General features: G+C 43.0%; 2 protein-coding genes across 7 annotated transcripts in view; both read right to left on the bottom strand.

Moving 5' to 3' along the window:
- Positions 1-278: 278 nt before the first annotated feature.
- Positions 279-5,111, bottom strand: LOC110368690 (trichohyalin-like). 3 transcript variants are annotated; one of them, XR_004931972.1, is made up of 2 exons: positions 1,056-5,111; positions 279-448 (listed from the first exon to the last, which is right to left on the bottom strand). XR_004931972.1 is itself a non-coding variant. In XM_036143420.1 (2 exons), exons 1-2 carry the CDS (start codon positions 5,081-5,083, stop codon positions 1,244-1,246), a joined length of 3,291 nt encoding a protein of 1,096 aa, XP_035999313.1. In that variant the 5' UTR covers positions 5,084-5,111; the 3' UTR covers positions 978-1,243. The 3 variants fall into 3 exon arrangements, 1 of the variants encoding a protein (XP_035999313.1); XR_004931973.1 differs by having other exon boundaries at positions 295-373; positions 981-5,111; XM_036143420.1 differs by lacking the exon at positions 279-448 and having other exon boundaries at positions 978-3,201; positions 3,751-5,111.
- A 2,588-nt stretch (positions 5,112-7,699) lies between these two features.
- cltca (clathrin, heavy chain a (Hc)) overlaps positions 7,700-11,886 on the bottom strand; it is a 32,831-nt gene continuing 28,644 nt past the window's right edge. For 2 of the 4 annotated variants that reach the window (XM_021317887.2, XM_021317888.2), the window contains 6 exons: positions 11,775-11,885; positions 11,526-11,696; positions 11,165-11,386; positions 10,616-10,636; positions 9,254-9,329; positions 7,700-8,960 (listed from right to left, as the gene is read on the bottom strand). In XM_021317887.2, coding sequence (XP_021173562.1) covers positions 8,827-8,960; positions 9,254-9,329; positions 10,616-10,636; positions 11,165-11,386; positions 11,526-11,696; positions 11,775-11,885 — 735 coding nt within the window. In that variant the 3' untranslated portion in view covers positions 7,700-8,826. The remainder of the gene's footprint in view (positions 8,961-9,253; positions 9,330-10,615; positions 10,637-11,164; positions 11,387-11,525; positions 11,697-11,774; position 11,886) is intronic. The other 2 variants (XM_012865200.3, XM_012865201.3) reach the window with 1 other exon arrangement.

The following is an 11,886-nucleotide window of genomic DNA, read 5'->3' as shown; positions in this document are numbered from 1 at the left end:
GTTAAGAGAGAAAAAACAACCTTAAACAGAGGAAGAGGACTTGTGTTCCAACTCTCAAAAACTTACAACACAGCTATAGGGTTGATACCTTCAATTTGCATGTAATCTAAGTCATAACAAGGCCTTTGTTGGGCAGTACTATAAAGCTTGGAAGCTCCACACTACTCCAGACATTTTGAATTGAGAAAGCTTTCTTGATGGGAAGCGAAAAGTCTTCACCTTCCATCCATTTTTAATACCTGTGCAATCTATTGGGGAGTGGAGGGGGGGGGGTGGAGTCAAAGGGAGGGGGCTGGTTCTTACCTTCAAATGGATAAGTCAACAATCTATCATACAGAAACAGAAACAAACAACCAGGCACACGACTAGGAACCTTTAAAGGTTTACAATAGTCCTAAGATGCAGGCTGTGTGCTTTTTGTGGAAAAGCCGGAGTACCCGGAGAGAACCTGTGTGTTGGGGAGGAGTACTGATTTAACTAACAAAGCCAGTTTCAGTGAGGGGCTGAGATAAATTATATATATATATATATATATATATATATATATATATATATATATATATATATATATGCCCTGCGACAGACTTGCAACCTGTAACGTAAATGGCTTCCTTCACGCCCCTTTCATCTGTCAACATTTGGGGGGACAGATGGTTTGAAAGAAGGAAGCCATTTACGTTAAGAGAGAAAAAACAACCTTAAACAGAGGAAGAGGACTTGTGTTCCAACTCTCAAAAACTTACAACACAGCTATAGGGTTGATACCTTCAATTTGCATGTAATCTAAGTCATAACAAGGCCTTTGTTGGGCAGTACTATAAAGCTTGGAAGCTCCACACTACTCCAGACATTTTGAATTGAGAAAGCTTTCTGGATGGGAAGCGAAACGTCTTCACCTTCCATCCATTTTTAATACCTGTGCAATCTATTGGGGAATGGGGGAGGGGGGGGGGGGTGGAGTCAAAGGGACGACTAGGAACCTTTAAAGGTTTACAATAGTCCTAAGATGCAGGCTGTGTGCTTTTTGTGGAAAAGCCGGAGTACCCGGAGAGAACCTGTGTGTTGGGAAGGAGTACTGATTTAACTAACAAAGCCAGTTTCAGCTGAGATAAATTATATAAAATGAAGGAATGGGGGTCACTGACATGCAGAGGTGGAGAAAAAGGAACGGTGGTTTGAGGAACCTCTGCATCCAGTGCTTTGAGCGTGCTGAATACCAATGATTAAATGCATCAGCAGCTTATCAAAGCCTCCCTTGATTAGTCTTTTGGCCTCTAGACCTGGCAGGTCTACTTGGAGGGGAGTGAATAGGTGGGAGTTTTAAGGTCGTCTTTTCAGTGGCAGTGCTGTCCTCCTTGAATACAGACCTCCGAGGTCTACTAAATTCGAAGAACGGCATAGGGGTTTTCCTTACATGGCCGTCAATAGATGGGAGTTTAAAAGGTGTCTTTATACTGGCGGTGCTGTTACCATCCAATACAATCCTATTAGGTATAGGAGGTTCGGGGGATGGTGGGGGTCTGTTGGCTAAATTGTGCCTTCTCTGTAAAAGAGGGCCAGGTTTTGGAAGTGGGTCAACGTGTTTGACATTAGCATCAGACGTGGCCCCGCGTTGCAGTGATTTCAGAGGCATCAAGGGAGGAAATGCCCCTTTCATTCCTCCGTGTGACTGATTTCTAATTTTGGCCCGTCTTGATTCTGCAAGAGCGATGTCCTTTTCCCTATTAACGGAAGCTTTTTTCTTCTGCAGCTCGATCCTTTTCTGTTTTTCAATTTCATACAACCTGTCCAATTCAATTAAGGAGCGCCTCTCTTTGCATTCAGTCTCACAGCGTTCCTTTTTCTGCTGCTCTTTGTATTGTACTTGGTAGTCCCAAGCCTCAGTTAGGACCTTGCCGATCGCAGCTTTTTTCTCCTTCTCCTGTGTCTCACGTGCTGTCGCCGCAGCTTCCTGATTTTCCATATTTCTCAATAGGTTTTCCTCCAGGAGGGCCATCTCTGCAGCTTCTCTCTTCCTTATAAGTGCTAATTCTTCACTCACCCTTTTGGTACGTCTCTCACGACTTTTGACGCTTTCAGGGACGTTGTCCTGTAGAAACTCGAATTTGTCAAAATCTTCATCCTCCTCACTGAATTGGTCTTGCATCAGTTGCTCCAACTCCAATTCCTCCTGCTTGCTGAGTTTTTCATCCGATTCTTTCAGCTGTCTGTCATGTTTATCTTTTGGAAAATCCTGGGTGGAGGTAGCCTCACACACCTGGAAAGTTTTTTGTCTCCTCTTTTCACTTTGCTGAATTTGATACAACCTGTCAGATTCCAACAAGGCTTGCCTCGCTTTCCTTTCAGCCTCATCCGTTTCCATTTTTTTCTGCTTTTTAGCCTGTATTTGGGAAACCCATGTTTCAGTCAGATCCTTTCTCATTGTGGCACTTTTCTCTCTCTCTTTCCTGTCCCGTGTTTCTTGTGCAAACTCCTGCTCTTCCAATGCTTTCCGTAGATTTTCCTGCACAACAGCCACCTTGGCAGCTTCTTTCTCCCTTATGTCTACCATTGTGTCACACACGATTTTCTTGCATTTCTCACGAGACTTAACCTTTTCAGGAGTGTACTTCTCACCGTCGTGTTCGAGAATCTCTAACTTAGATTTACTGCCTTCCCTTTGCCCGCTACGACTCTCACATGTTTCTGTCTGTAAGTTTTGATCCTGCGCGCTGGGTTTCTGCTCTTTTGTGTGTGAATGAGGTCTGTCCAACCACGGGTCGCGTTTTTCTTTTCGAGAGTCCGTGTTGGAGTTAGCGTGGCTCAACTTAGGAGTCTTTTGTCTCCTCTTTTCACTTTGCTGAATTTGATACAACCTGTCAGATTCCAACAAGGCTTGCCTCTCTGTCCTTTCAGCCTCATCCGTTTCCATTTTTTTCTGCTTTTTAGCCTGTATTTGGGAAACCCATGTTTCAGTCAGATCCTTTCTCATTGTGGCACTTTTCTCTCTCTCTTTCCTGTCCCGTGTTTCTTGTGCAAACTCCTGCTCTTCCAATGCTTTCCGTAGATTTTCCTGCACAACAGCCACCTTGGCAGCTTCTTTCTCCCTTATGTCTACCATTGTGTCACACACGATTTTCTTGCATTTCTCACGATACTTAACCTTTTCAGGAGTGTACTTCTCACCGTCGTGTTCGAGAATCTCTAACTTAGATTTACTGCCTTCCCTTTGCCCGCTACGACTCTCACATGTTTCTGTCTGTAAGTTTTGATCCTGCGCGCTGGATTTCCGCTCTTTTGTGTGTGAACGAGGTCTGTCCAACCACGGGTCGCGTTTTTCTTTTCGAGAGTCCGTGTTGGAGTTAGCGTGGCTCAACTTAGGTGTCTTTTGTCTCCTCTTTTCACTTTGCTCAACTTGATACAACCTGTCAGATTCCAACAAGGCTTGCCTCGCTTTCCTTTCAGCCTCATCCGTTTCCATTTTTTTCTGCTTTTTAGCCTGTATTTGGGAAACCCATGTTTCAGTCAGATCCTTTCTCATTGTGGCACTTTTCTCTCTCTCTTTCCTGTCCCGTGTTTCTTGTGCAAACTCCTGCTCTTCCAATGCTCTCCGTAGATTTTCCTGCACAACAGCCACCTTGGCAGCTTCTTTCTCCCTTATGTCTACCATTGTGTCACACACGATTTTCTTGCATTTCTCACGATACTTAACCTTTTCAGGAGTGTACTTCTCACCGTCGTGTTCGAGAATCTCTAACTTAGATTTACTGCCTTCCCTTAGCCCACATGTTTCCCTCTGTATGTTTTGGTCATTTGTGCTTTGGTCAACTACAGTTTTATCCTTCCCGCTGGATTTCCGCTCTTTTGCGTGTGAAAGAGGTCTGTCCAACCATGGGTCGTGTTTTTCTTTTCCAGACGTGTTGGAGTTAGCGTGGCTCAACTTAGGAGTTTTTTGTCTCCTTTTTTCAGTTTGCTCAACTTGATACACCCTGTCGGATTCCAACAAGGCTTGCCTCTCTTTCCTTTCAGCCTCATCTGTTTCCATTTTTTTCTGCTTTTTGTATTGAATCTGGTCTTCCCTTACGGCAGTCAGAGACTTTCTCCTCGCAGCTTTTATCTCCCACTGTCGTTGGTCGAGTGTTTCTCCCTCAAGTTCCATCTCTGCCATGTCTTTAAATAGTTTTTCTTCAATAAGAGCCTGGCTGGCAGCTTCTTTCTTCCTTAGCTCTGCTATTTGGTCCTGCACGATTCTTTTACGTTGCTCGCGAGACTTGCCCTTTTTAGAAAGGCACGCCTCGCTTTCTTCTGGTAGAACATCTAATGTAGACTGAGCACTGTTCCTTTCCTCGCTGACACCCTGCTGTCTTTCCCCCTGTGTTACGCTTGGGGCACAGTCTAGGTTAGAGCTGTCTAAGGGAGTCGTCTGCTTAAGGGCATCTAGCTTCTCAAAGGTTTGGTTGGACTCCAGCTTGTCATCCGTGCTGAGTGTGTCCTGTTTGTCATAGGCAAAAGCTTCTTTGGTCGTTTGCTGATGTGCAGGCGGGAGTACTATGTTTTTCTTAGCTGATTTCCTGAAAGTCTGTGCCTCCTGTGTTTGTGTCGCATAACCTTTCTCCCTTCCGTGGTTTGCAGATCTTGTCTGGCAGTCTGACGTGGTATCCACAGACTTAGATGCCGCCGCTAGTCTTTTCATCTGTTTTTCTTTCATTTTCCTTTCATATTCTCGTTCGTCCACTGTTTTGCTTAGGGCTCTCTCCTCAAGCCTCTTCTTCGCAGCTTCTTTTTTCATGACCATGGCCAGATTCTCAAACACGATTTTTTTGCATTTTTCGCGATGTCTGGTCTTTTGGAGAACCTCGTTGTCATTCGGGGTAGTTTGAAGACCCACTCCTTGACTTGTTCTCCCCTGCACTTTGGTCGAAGAGCAGGGCTGTTTATGGTTTTCCATGTGAGCTCTTTGATTTTCAGATGGATTCTCAAGCATTTCTGTCTCTTGCCTCGGTTGTCTCTTCCTTTCCGAATGCCGTTTCTTTTCTGTCCTTGGAGAACTGCTGGTTAATTCTAGGTTGTCCAATTGCATCTTGCTTCTGTCTCTCTCGTCCATACTATTGGAAGGATGCTCTCACACTGTGAAGAAGTTCCACACTGAATGTGATGTCAGATTCTAACCTTCTGTAAAGGGTGTGATGTCACAGCCTGATTTGCTCATTCATGGAATGGTTGCTTAGCGCCACCTCCCACGCCATTTGTCCTTTATGACATCATCAGTTGGGGAGAATTGGAACAGTATCAAGGGCTTTTTAAAAGTTGTTTTTAAACTGCTATGCTAAACTCAGTTTTATGAAAATTTTGACCAGTTTCCCCAAAATACATGTGTTGCTATTGTCACTGGAGAACAAAGATGGCTTGATACACGCTTTAGCCGAGGAGTTGATTTAAAGCATCAAAACATTTCACAAAGATCCAACCCCTGACCTCCCAATAATCTCCATACAGATTTGTATCTCTGTCTTTGTCCAAAATGTCAAAGCATGACTTGTTTTAGAGTATACCCTCAGAGAGGCAAGAATGATTTGCCCAGTCCGCCTTATCAAAACCTAACTTGAGGGGTTTATTGAAATTCTCATCTTCTATATAGAGAATCGTAGAAACATTTGGTATTTGCCAAACCATCAGCCCTTTTCTCATCTTAGGTGGAGCAGTACTAAACGTAGCTTAACCAGCTTTTACGCTTCTGTCACAATTTGCCCAGTTTATAAATGATATCACCTTAATTTTTGTCTATGTTCAGCCATGTTACTAGTAGCAACTATACAGCATTTGCTGTTGCCTTGGTTATGTCAGTTTTAATTCTGTTCAGTTCAGAAATACTTTAGAGAAAGAGCCAATGGCGATATGTAAAGCCTTCCTTTGGTCTCTCTGTATGTGTTAAAAATATAGTAAAGTGCATTACAGGGTCAGACACTGACCAGTGTATAAAGGTACATATCTTTATGTACACTAATGCACAATTATATATATATATACCTGAAACATACAAAATCAAAAATGTATATTCTTTTTAGTTTTCTACCTATTTATAATGTTCAGTGCTCTGTAGATGTGCACTACATACATTTGTAGAGACGACCGTTTTTACATCACTCCATACAAAGCTTAAAAAGTTGTGTACTTCATTAAACAAATTATGTATTGTGTACTTTTTAAACTTTGCTTCCATGTTTGCTTGCTCAGACATCAGGTCACCTTTTCAACTACACTTAACTTTTCAGTGTAGCTTTACTGCAATTCTCGAGTGATTTTTATCCAAAAACATCTGCTTTACTAATGTTCCTTTTAGAGTACAAATGTTGTATACTAAAATGCAAATTCCTCCACACAACGTTTTTCTTTCCAATAAAAAGGGTCACATATAGTTTGTTTTGTGGAAGTACCGCCATGTTAGAGTTTAATGTGCTGCATTAAATGAGCGTGGACTCGGGGTATCTAGAGTGGACCTGCACCCACTACCCGCCCGATGACACATGTGGGCCCAGCTCTAGATTTTGGTAGTTTGGTGCAGAGCTTCATTGTACATAAGCCCTAACACTCCCATTTTACTATAAACAACAGGAGGCTTCCAAGGTGTGATTTTGAGTAGACTTGTAAGCCTTAAAATGGTTCCTTTGCGAACAGCTCCTAATGTGTTTTCACACAGACCTAGTGTAGTGACACGAAAACTGAGTGGCTGGTTTTAGGAACACAAAAGCCGCAGTGTTTTCAGTTAAAAATACATTTCATAACCCACAAATCAGAGTCAAGGGAGCTTTTTATTGTGCATTTGAGGTAGCGTTAAATGGGCGTAACCAATTTAAGACCTTTTGAAGAAAAATGTAAGATCCCACGGAAACCCTGAGAGCTGGTCTGCCATTGTCCTCTCGACCATATTAAGTATTCCTGGATTGGTGCTTCTGTCTTCAGCCTCCAGTCAGTCATGGCAGATGGCTGTTCACACTAAGCCTAGTTCTGCTTCACTGTCGCTACATGCATGCTCGGTATAAGGGATTGCTGCAAAGACAACACCACAATGTGACTGTCCACTGTTGCTAAACACCATTTCAGGAGGCAATGATGCAAGTCAATGACTTGATGCAGTCTGGGTTCCTTAGAACGTAACAAATCTGCCTGGATGCTTTGATTGAACTGACTTTGTAAAGTGCCTTGAGATGACGTGCTGTGTATTGGCGCTATATAAATAAACTAGGAAAAAATTTTTATAGGGATTAAGTGACCCAACTCTAGTTTGGGTGCATTTTTGAAAACTTGTGAAGAGTTCAGATTGCTGAGGGGTGTACTGGGGCTCTGCTCTTCCCGGAGATGGGGGAAGCAGCTTTCCCCCGTGTTGGTTGCTCTTGGGCACCTTTGCTCTGGAGGCCTTCTGGGTTTCCCTCAAACTATATTTGTCACCTTTTCTCCATTTTAGCATTTTGTCTCATCTTTTTCTTTTACCCTTTCCGTTTGTTTCCATTGAATTTTCAAGCGGAGCACTATGGCGAAAGTAAAACTGCTGGGCCCTCTTTGGCATTAAGACAGCGACTCTTAATGCTACACAGCCAGACAGTACACAAGAAAAAAAAATTATACTGTGAGAAAGTTGCCTGAATCACGCCACTAAATAGTCATGGGAGAAAATACATAAATATCACAATGGGGAAAAAAAAAAAAAAAAAACAGAACACTCTTGACAAACAAGAAGCCTTTATTTTATTCTTTTAAGTGGAAACAAAACTGCTGTTTCATTATGATCCTGATTATGCACAATCAAGTATCGTAAGTGCACAATTTAAATTTAAGGTAATTTAGATAAGAATATAAGGAGTTAATGATTGATTTTTCTGTATACAAGCAAGCCTTTAGTAAAAACGTCAACACCCCAACATGTTGAGACATGGTTTCAGATTTGGATGAGTAGGTCAACTGAACACATTAAATGCAACCCACAACAGGACACAAGAAGAGAGTGTGGAGAAACCCAATCTCTCCTGCACACTCAGTAACAGTGACCAGACTGATGCAAACCAGAGTGGAACAGGAGCGTGTCACTCTCACACATACACACACACAGGTCTGCAGTCCCTCCTGAGGCAGAATGGTCCCGTGTTAAAGCAGTGTGTAAAGCACATGGACATGTGTTATGAAGAAAAACAAGAACCGAGTTTGGAGATTTCTGCATAGGCTTTGCCGGAAAGAACCAGACTTTCCCGTACATATGTAAAATAGTTTTTCGATTTTCTTCAACCAACAGCCCTGAAGAGTGAGGCGTGGGACCGTGACTAGTAAAACGTAGTGTTTCAGGATTATGGTCGTGAAAGCAGCAGTCTGATGTTGCAAAGAGAGAACACAGTAGCGGTTTTGGTGTCTGAATATACTACAATTCAACGCATTGTACAGTCGGACCAAAAAAAAATAAAAAAAATGAAGCTGCTCGCACATGGACAGGAAACAGGTTCTACAATTCTTCTCACTAGAGTGCAAATCAGATGCTTAACAACAGACCTTAATCTGAGAAGAGCGCTGGCTCTCCCAACAAGCTCACCTATTGTACATTAACCATTTCCCATTCAAGTGAAATACAAGAAAATTAATCTAATCAATACGGAATGTGAGAAAATTCTTTGATTTAATCCTTTTGACAACTGAAATAAAACTCAAGTCCTTCATGACAGTTTAAAAAAGGAAAAGAAAAAGTTTTGTCAGCATCATCTCCCCGCTCCTAGTCGAAGGCAGAGAGACGACAGTACAGGTGTGGTGAAGGACTGTGGGAGATGGATGGAGCCTGGATGTGGACAGATGGGAGAGGCAGGGTCTTCACATGCCGTAGCCAAATCCTGGCTGAGCTGCTGGTTGAACGTAGCCTGCAGGCGCCTGATAGCCGTAGCCATACGCCTGCTGCGGGGCCACGGGGACGCTGGGACCTGCTGTCAGCATCAGCTGAGGCGTTCCTGGAAGACACAAAAGCTTTTATGTAGACCTTGTTAAAATGGTTCTAAAAGAACTTTATCCCTCAGCTTTATTATTTTTACTTCTGAAAAAAAATCAATTATGCTTCAGTTCCATTCACCGCCTGCAGACAATAAAGCTATAACTGCCTTCCAGTCATGGTCCTAGATTAGATCTAAAAGGTTAACGTTCAGTTGAAAACCCTGGACTCCAATGACTAGCAGGAGGTGCATAAGGCGCTCCTGTTGGCAGAATCACATGGATGTGGACACAGATGCCGAAGCAGGACCGTTACCGTAGACGATGGGTTGTGTCTCTGTTGCTTGCTCCTCTTCTTTTCTTAGGGATTCTGACGTTTCAAGCTTGTCTACCTGTTTTGGAGAGAAACAACATTTAGGATAAGATCTTAATACATTGGAAGCAAAAGAAAACATGCCGACATGCTAAGATTAGAAAACTATAGAGGAAATACTTTCATTTAGATCCTCATAAGACCATTCACCAACAGTCCTATAAATGCTTTGCTTTTTATTCAGTGTGTAGTTTTATTAAATGAGAGCCTGCCCTGCGGCTGAGCTAATAATAATAATAATAATAATAATAATAATAATAATAATAATACCAAATTCTATTTTCTACTCAAATTGCAGTTCTGACTCTAATAATATCCACCATAATGAGGCTACTTTGGTTTGATCAGGGATCCTAATATCTCATGCTCCACTGGAATGGCTCTAATGTGGAGCAGAACCATAATGAAGGAGGACAGGATAAAAAAAGGCAATAATCCTCAAGTGTTTGAGACTTTAGTAGAGAGAATATAAAGTGGTAAACAGTTAAAATGCATAGGGGAACAGGAGTGGGACAGGTAAAGCAGACCCTGATCTCATGCATGATGTCTTTGCTAAGGTTTCTCAGAATAAATTCAGAAAACAGAATAAAGAAATAAATCCTGGTTCCAGGAGTCTGGGCCTTTCTGCCAAATAAAAGCTCAAAACACAGATCTCCAACGCTCATATCACGACAAACAGCCAAAACATGTTCTGGACATAAAATAAACGTGATTTATCACGCACACAACAAAAAAAACAATAAATACAGTAAATAAAAATCTTCAGGCAGCAAGCCGGATGCAGCAAAAAGCAGAATGTGTCGTGAGAGGACGAGCAGCAGCACTAGTGATAAGGTGTGCTTTCCATCCACATTCAGTTTGTCCATGCCCATCATCAACTGCGACTGGAAGCAGTCCATGCTGTGAGACGCTGAACACAGACGCAGTGTGGCGACAGGAAGCCACCGCTCAGCCCAGGTGCTCCAACAGTCTGCTGCTTCATCTCAACTAGACATGCGTCCTCGTTAGCAGTGGAAACACGTCACAACCTTCCAGAGCTCTCTACTCCCTCACTGGGAGAAAATCCCAGTGAGGGTTGCTAGATTTAACAGTGGTTAACAGTCTTTTCTCAAACTAGTGGTTTAAACTTCACTCCACTGAGCAGAATTATCTTCTGCACACCACTACAGCTCGGAGGTTTTCTTCACTCCAGTGTTTGACAGACGGTGACTAAACCCGGGTGATCGTACTGTAATGCATGTTCACACTAAGACCATGCACACCAAGGGCTGCAATCTCCGAGCAAAAACCACGTTCAACCTTCACCTGCTCTTTAACTGCTTCCACCTGTTAGGGAGAAGGTGCGGCACAGGAGACCAGGGTTAAATATTTCCTACTGAACACCAGCTGAACCAAAACAAACTTCAATCTACGCATTGCCTTTCATGTAAAATGGCTTTTGAATGTTAAATCATTCCTTTAGAGATGCACCAATAAGGATTATCAGACATTTCTGATGTTTGAAGCCTTTCCTGCTAATTGCAGGGTTTTTTTTTTAAACCAAAAGGACTATAAAAGGCAGATGAGAGAAAAGTTGCTGCATGTTCTGTCAAAGCGGTAGTTTTGAAGCTGAATCTCCATCTATCCTTCATAGCATGTGCTGCTGTTTGAGGTCTTTATTGACCAAAAAACGTTTTTAGTTTTGATGAGTTTCATAAATAGAGGGGGGGGATTGATTTCTAGTTTTTGACCCACGGCTCAGAGGAAAAGTGGCCAATTCTGATCTGAGGCGGATCTGATTGTGCATCTCTAGAGTAAATGTTTAAGCTGCTGTGAGAGCTGTACTTTGGTACTTGCACGGATCTCGGCCCATACCTTGGAGAGATACTCCCTCATGACCTGAATGAAGTACGGCATAGAAAAGTCCATGATGTTGTGCCTCCAGGCGGTCTCCAGCACCACATCAGGCCGCAGCAGGTCGTAGCAGGTGAAGAGGCAGGCAGTGAAACACTCCCTCTTGTTTTCCTGTAGGAACCAGGACAGCAGCTCCTCTGCCAGCTCTACGTCTTTGGACTCTGATGCATACTGCATGGCATCCTGTCAGAGACAACGTGGAAATACTCAGCAACGCACAGCCGCCGACAAGCTCCTTTTTGTCCACCAAACCCATTTCTGCACCGCTGATACGTGCACTGGCTAAAAGCAAATCCCAGAGTACAACAAGTGGAAAAAGCACCTTGTAGAGCTTGTCCTTCTTGCACAGCTCCACGCTCTGTTTCCAGCGGTTGTTGCCTTTGAAGAGGTAGGCAGCGATTCTTCTGAACTCAATCAGCTCGTGCTTCTCCAGGCGCTGGGCCAGCGAGATGTTGTCAAAGTTGTCGTAGGCATCTATCGACGTCCTCAGTGCCTGAAACGACAGACAAGTTATAGCTTCTAAAGACAATAAATCAAACTAAAAATCACATGATGATGTCAGAACTAGTACCTGATAGTCCTCCTCTGTGATGAAGAGGTTGTTAAGTGCTTCGTTGACCGATTTGTTGTTGTGGTTCTGTACTGAGCGTAGGTACGGTTTGACCAGAGGCAGCTGTTTCACC

The sequence above is a fragment of the Fundulus heteroclitus genome, chromosome 11, assembly GCF_011125445.2.
Source record: "Fundulus heteroclitus isolate FHET01 chromosome 11, MU-UCD_Fhet_4.1, whole genome shotgun sequence".
Lineage (NCBI taxonomy): Eukaryota > Metazoa > Chordata > Actinopteri > Cyprinodontiformes > Fundulidae > Fundulus > Fundulus heteroclitus.
Note: the sequence above shows the minus strand (reverse complement) of the source record. Positions and strands in the feature narration are given on the sequence as shown.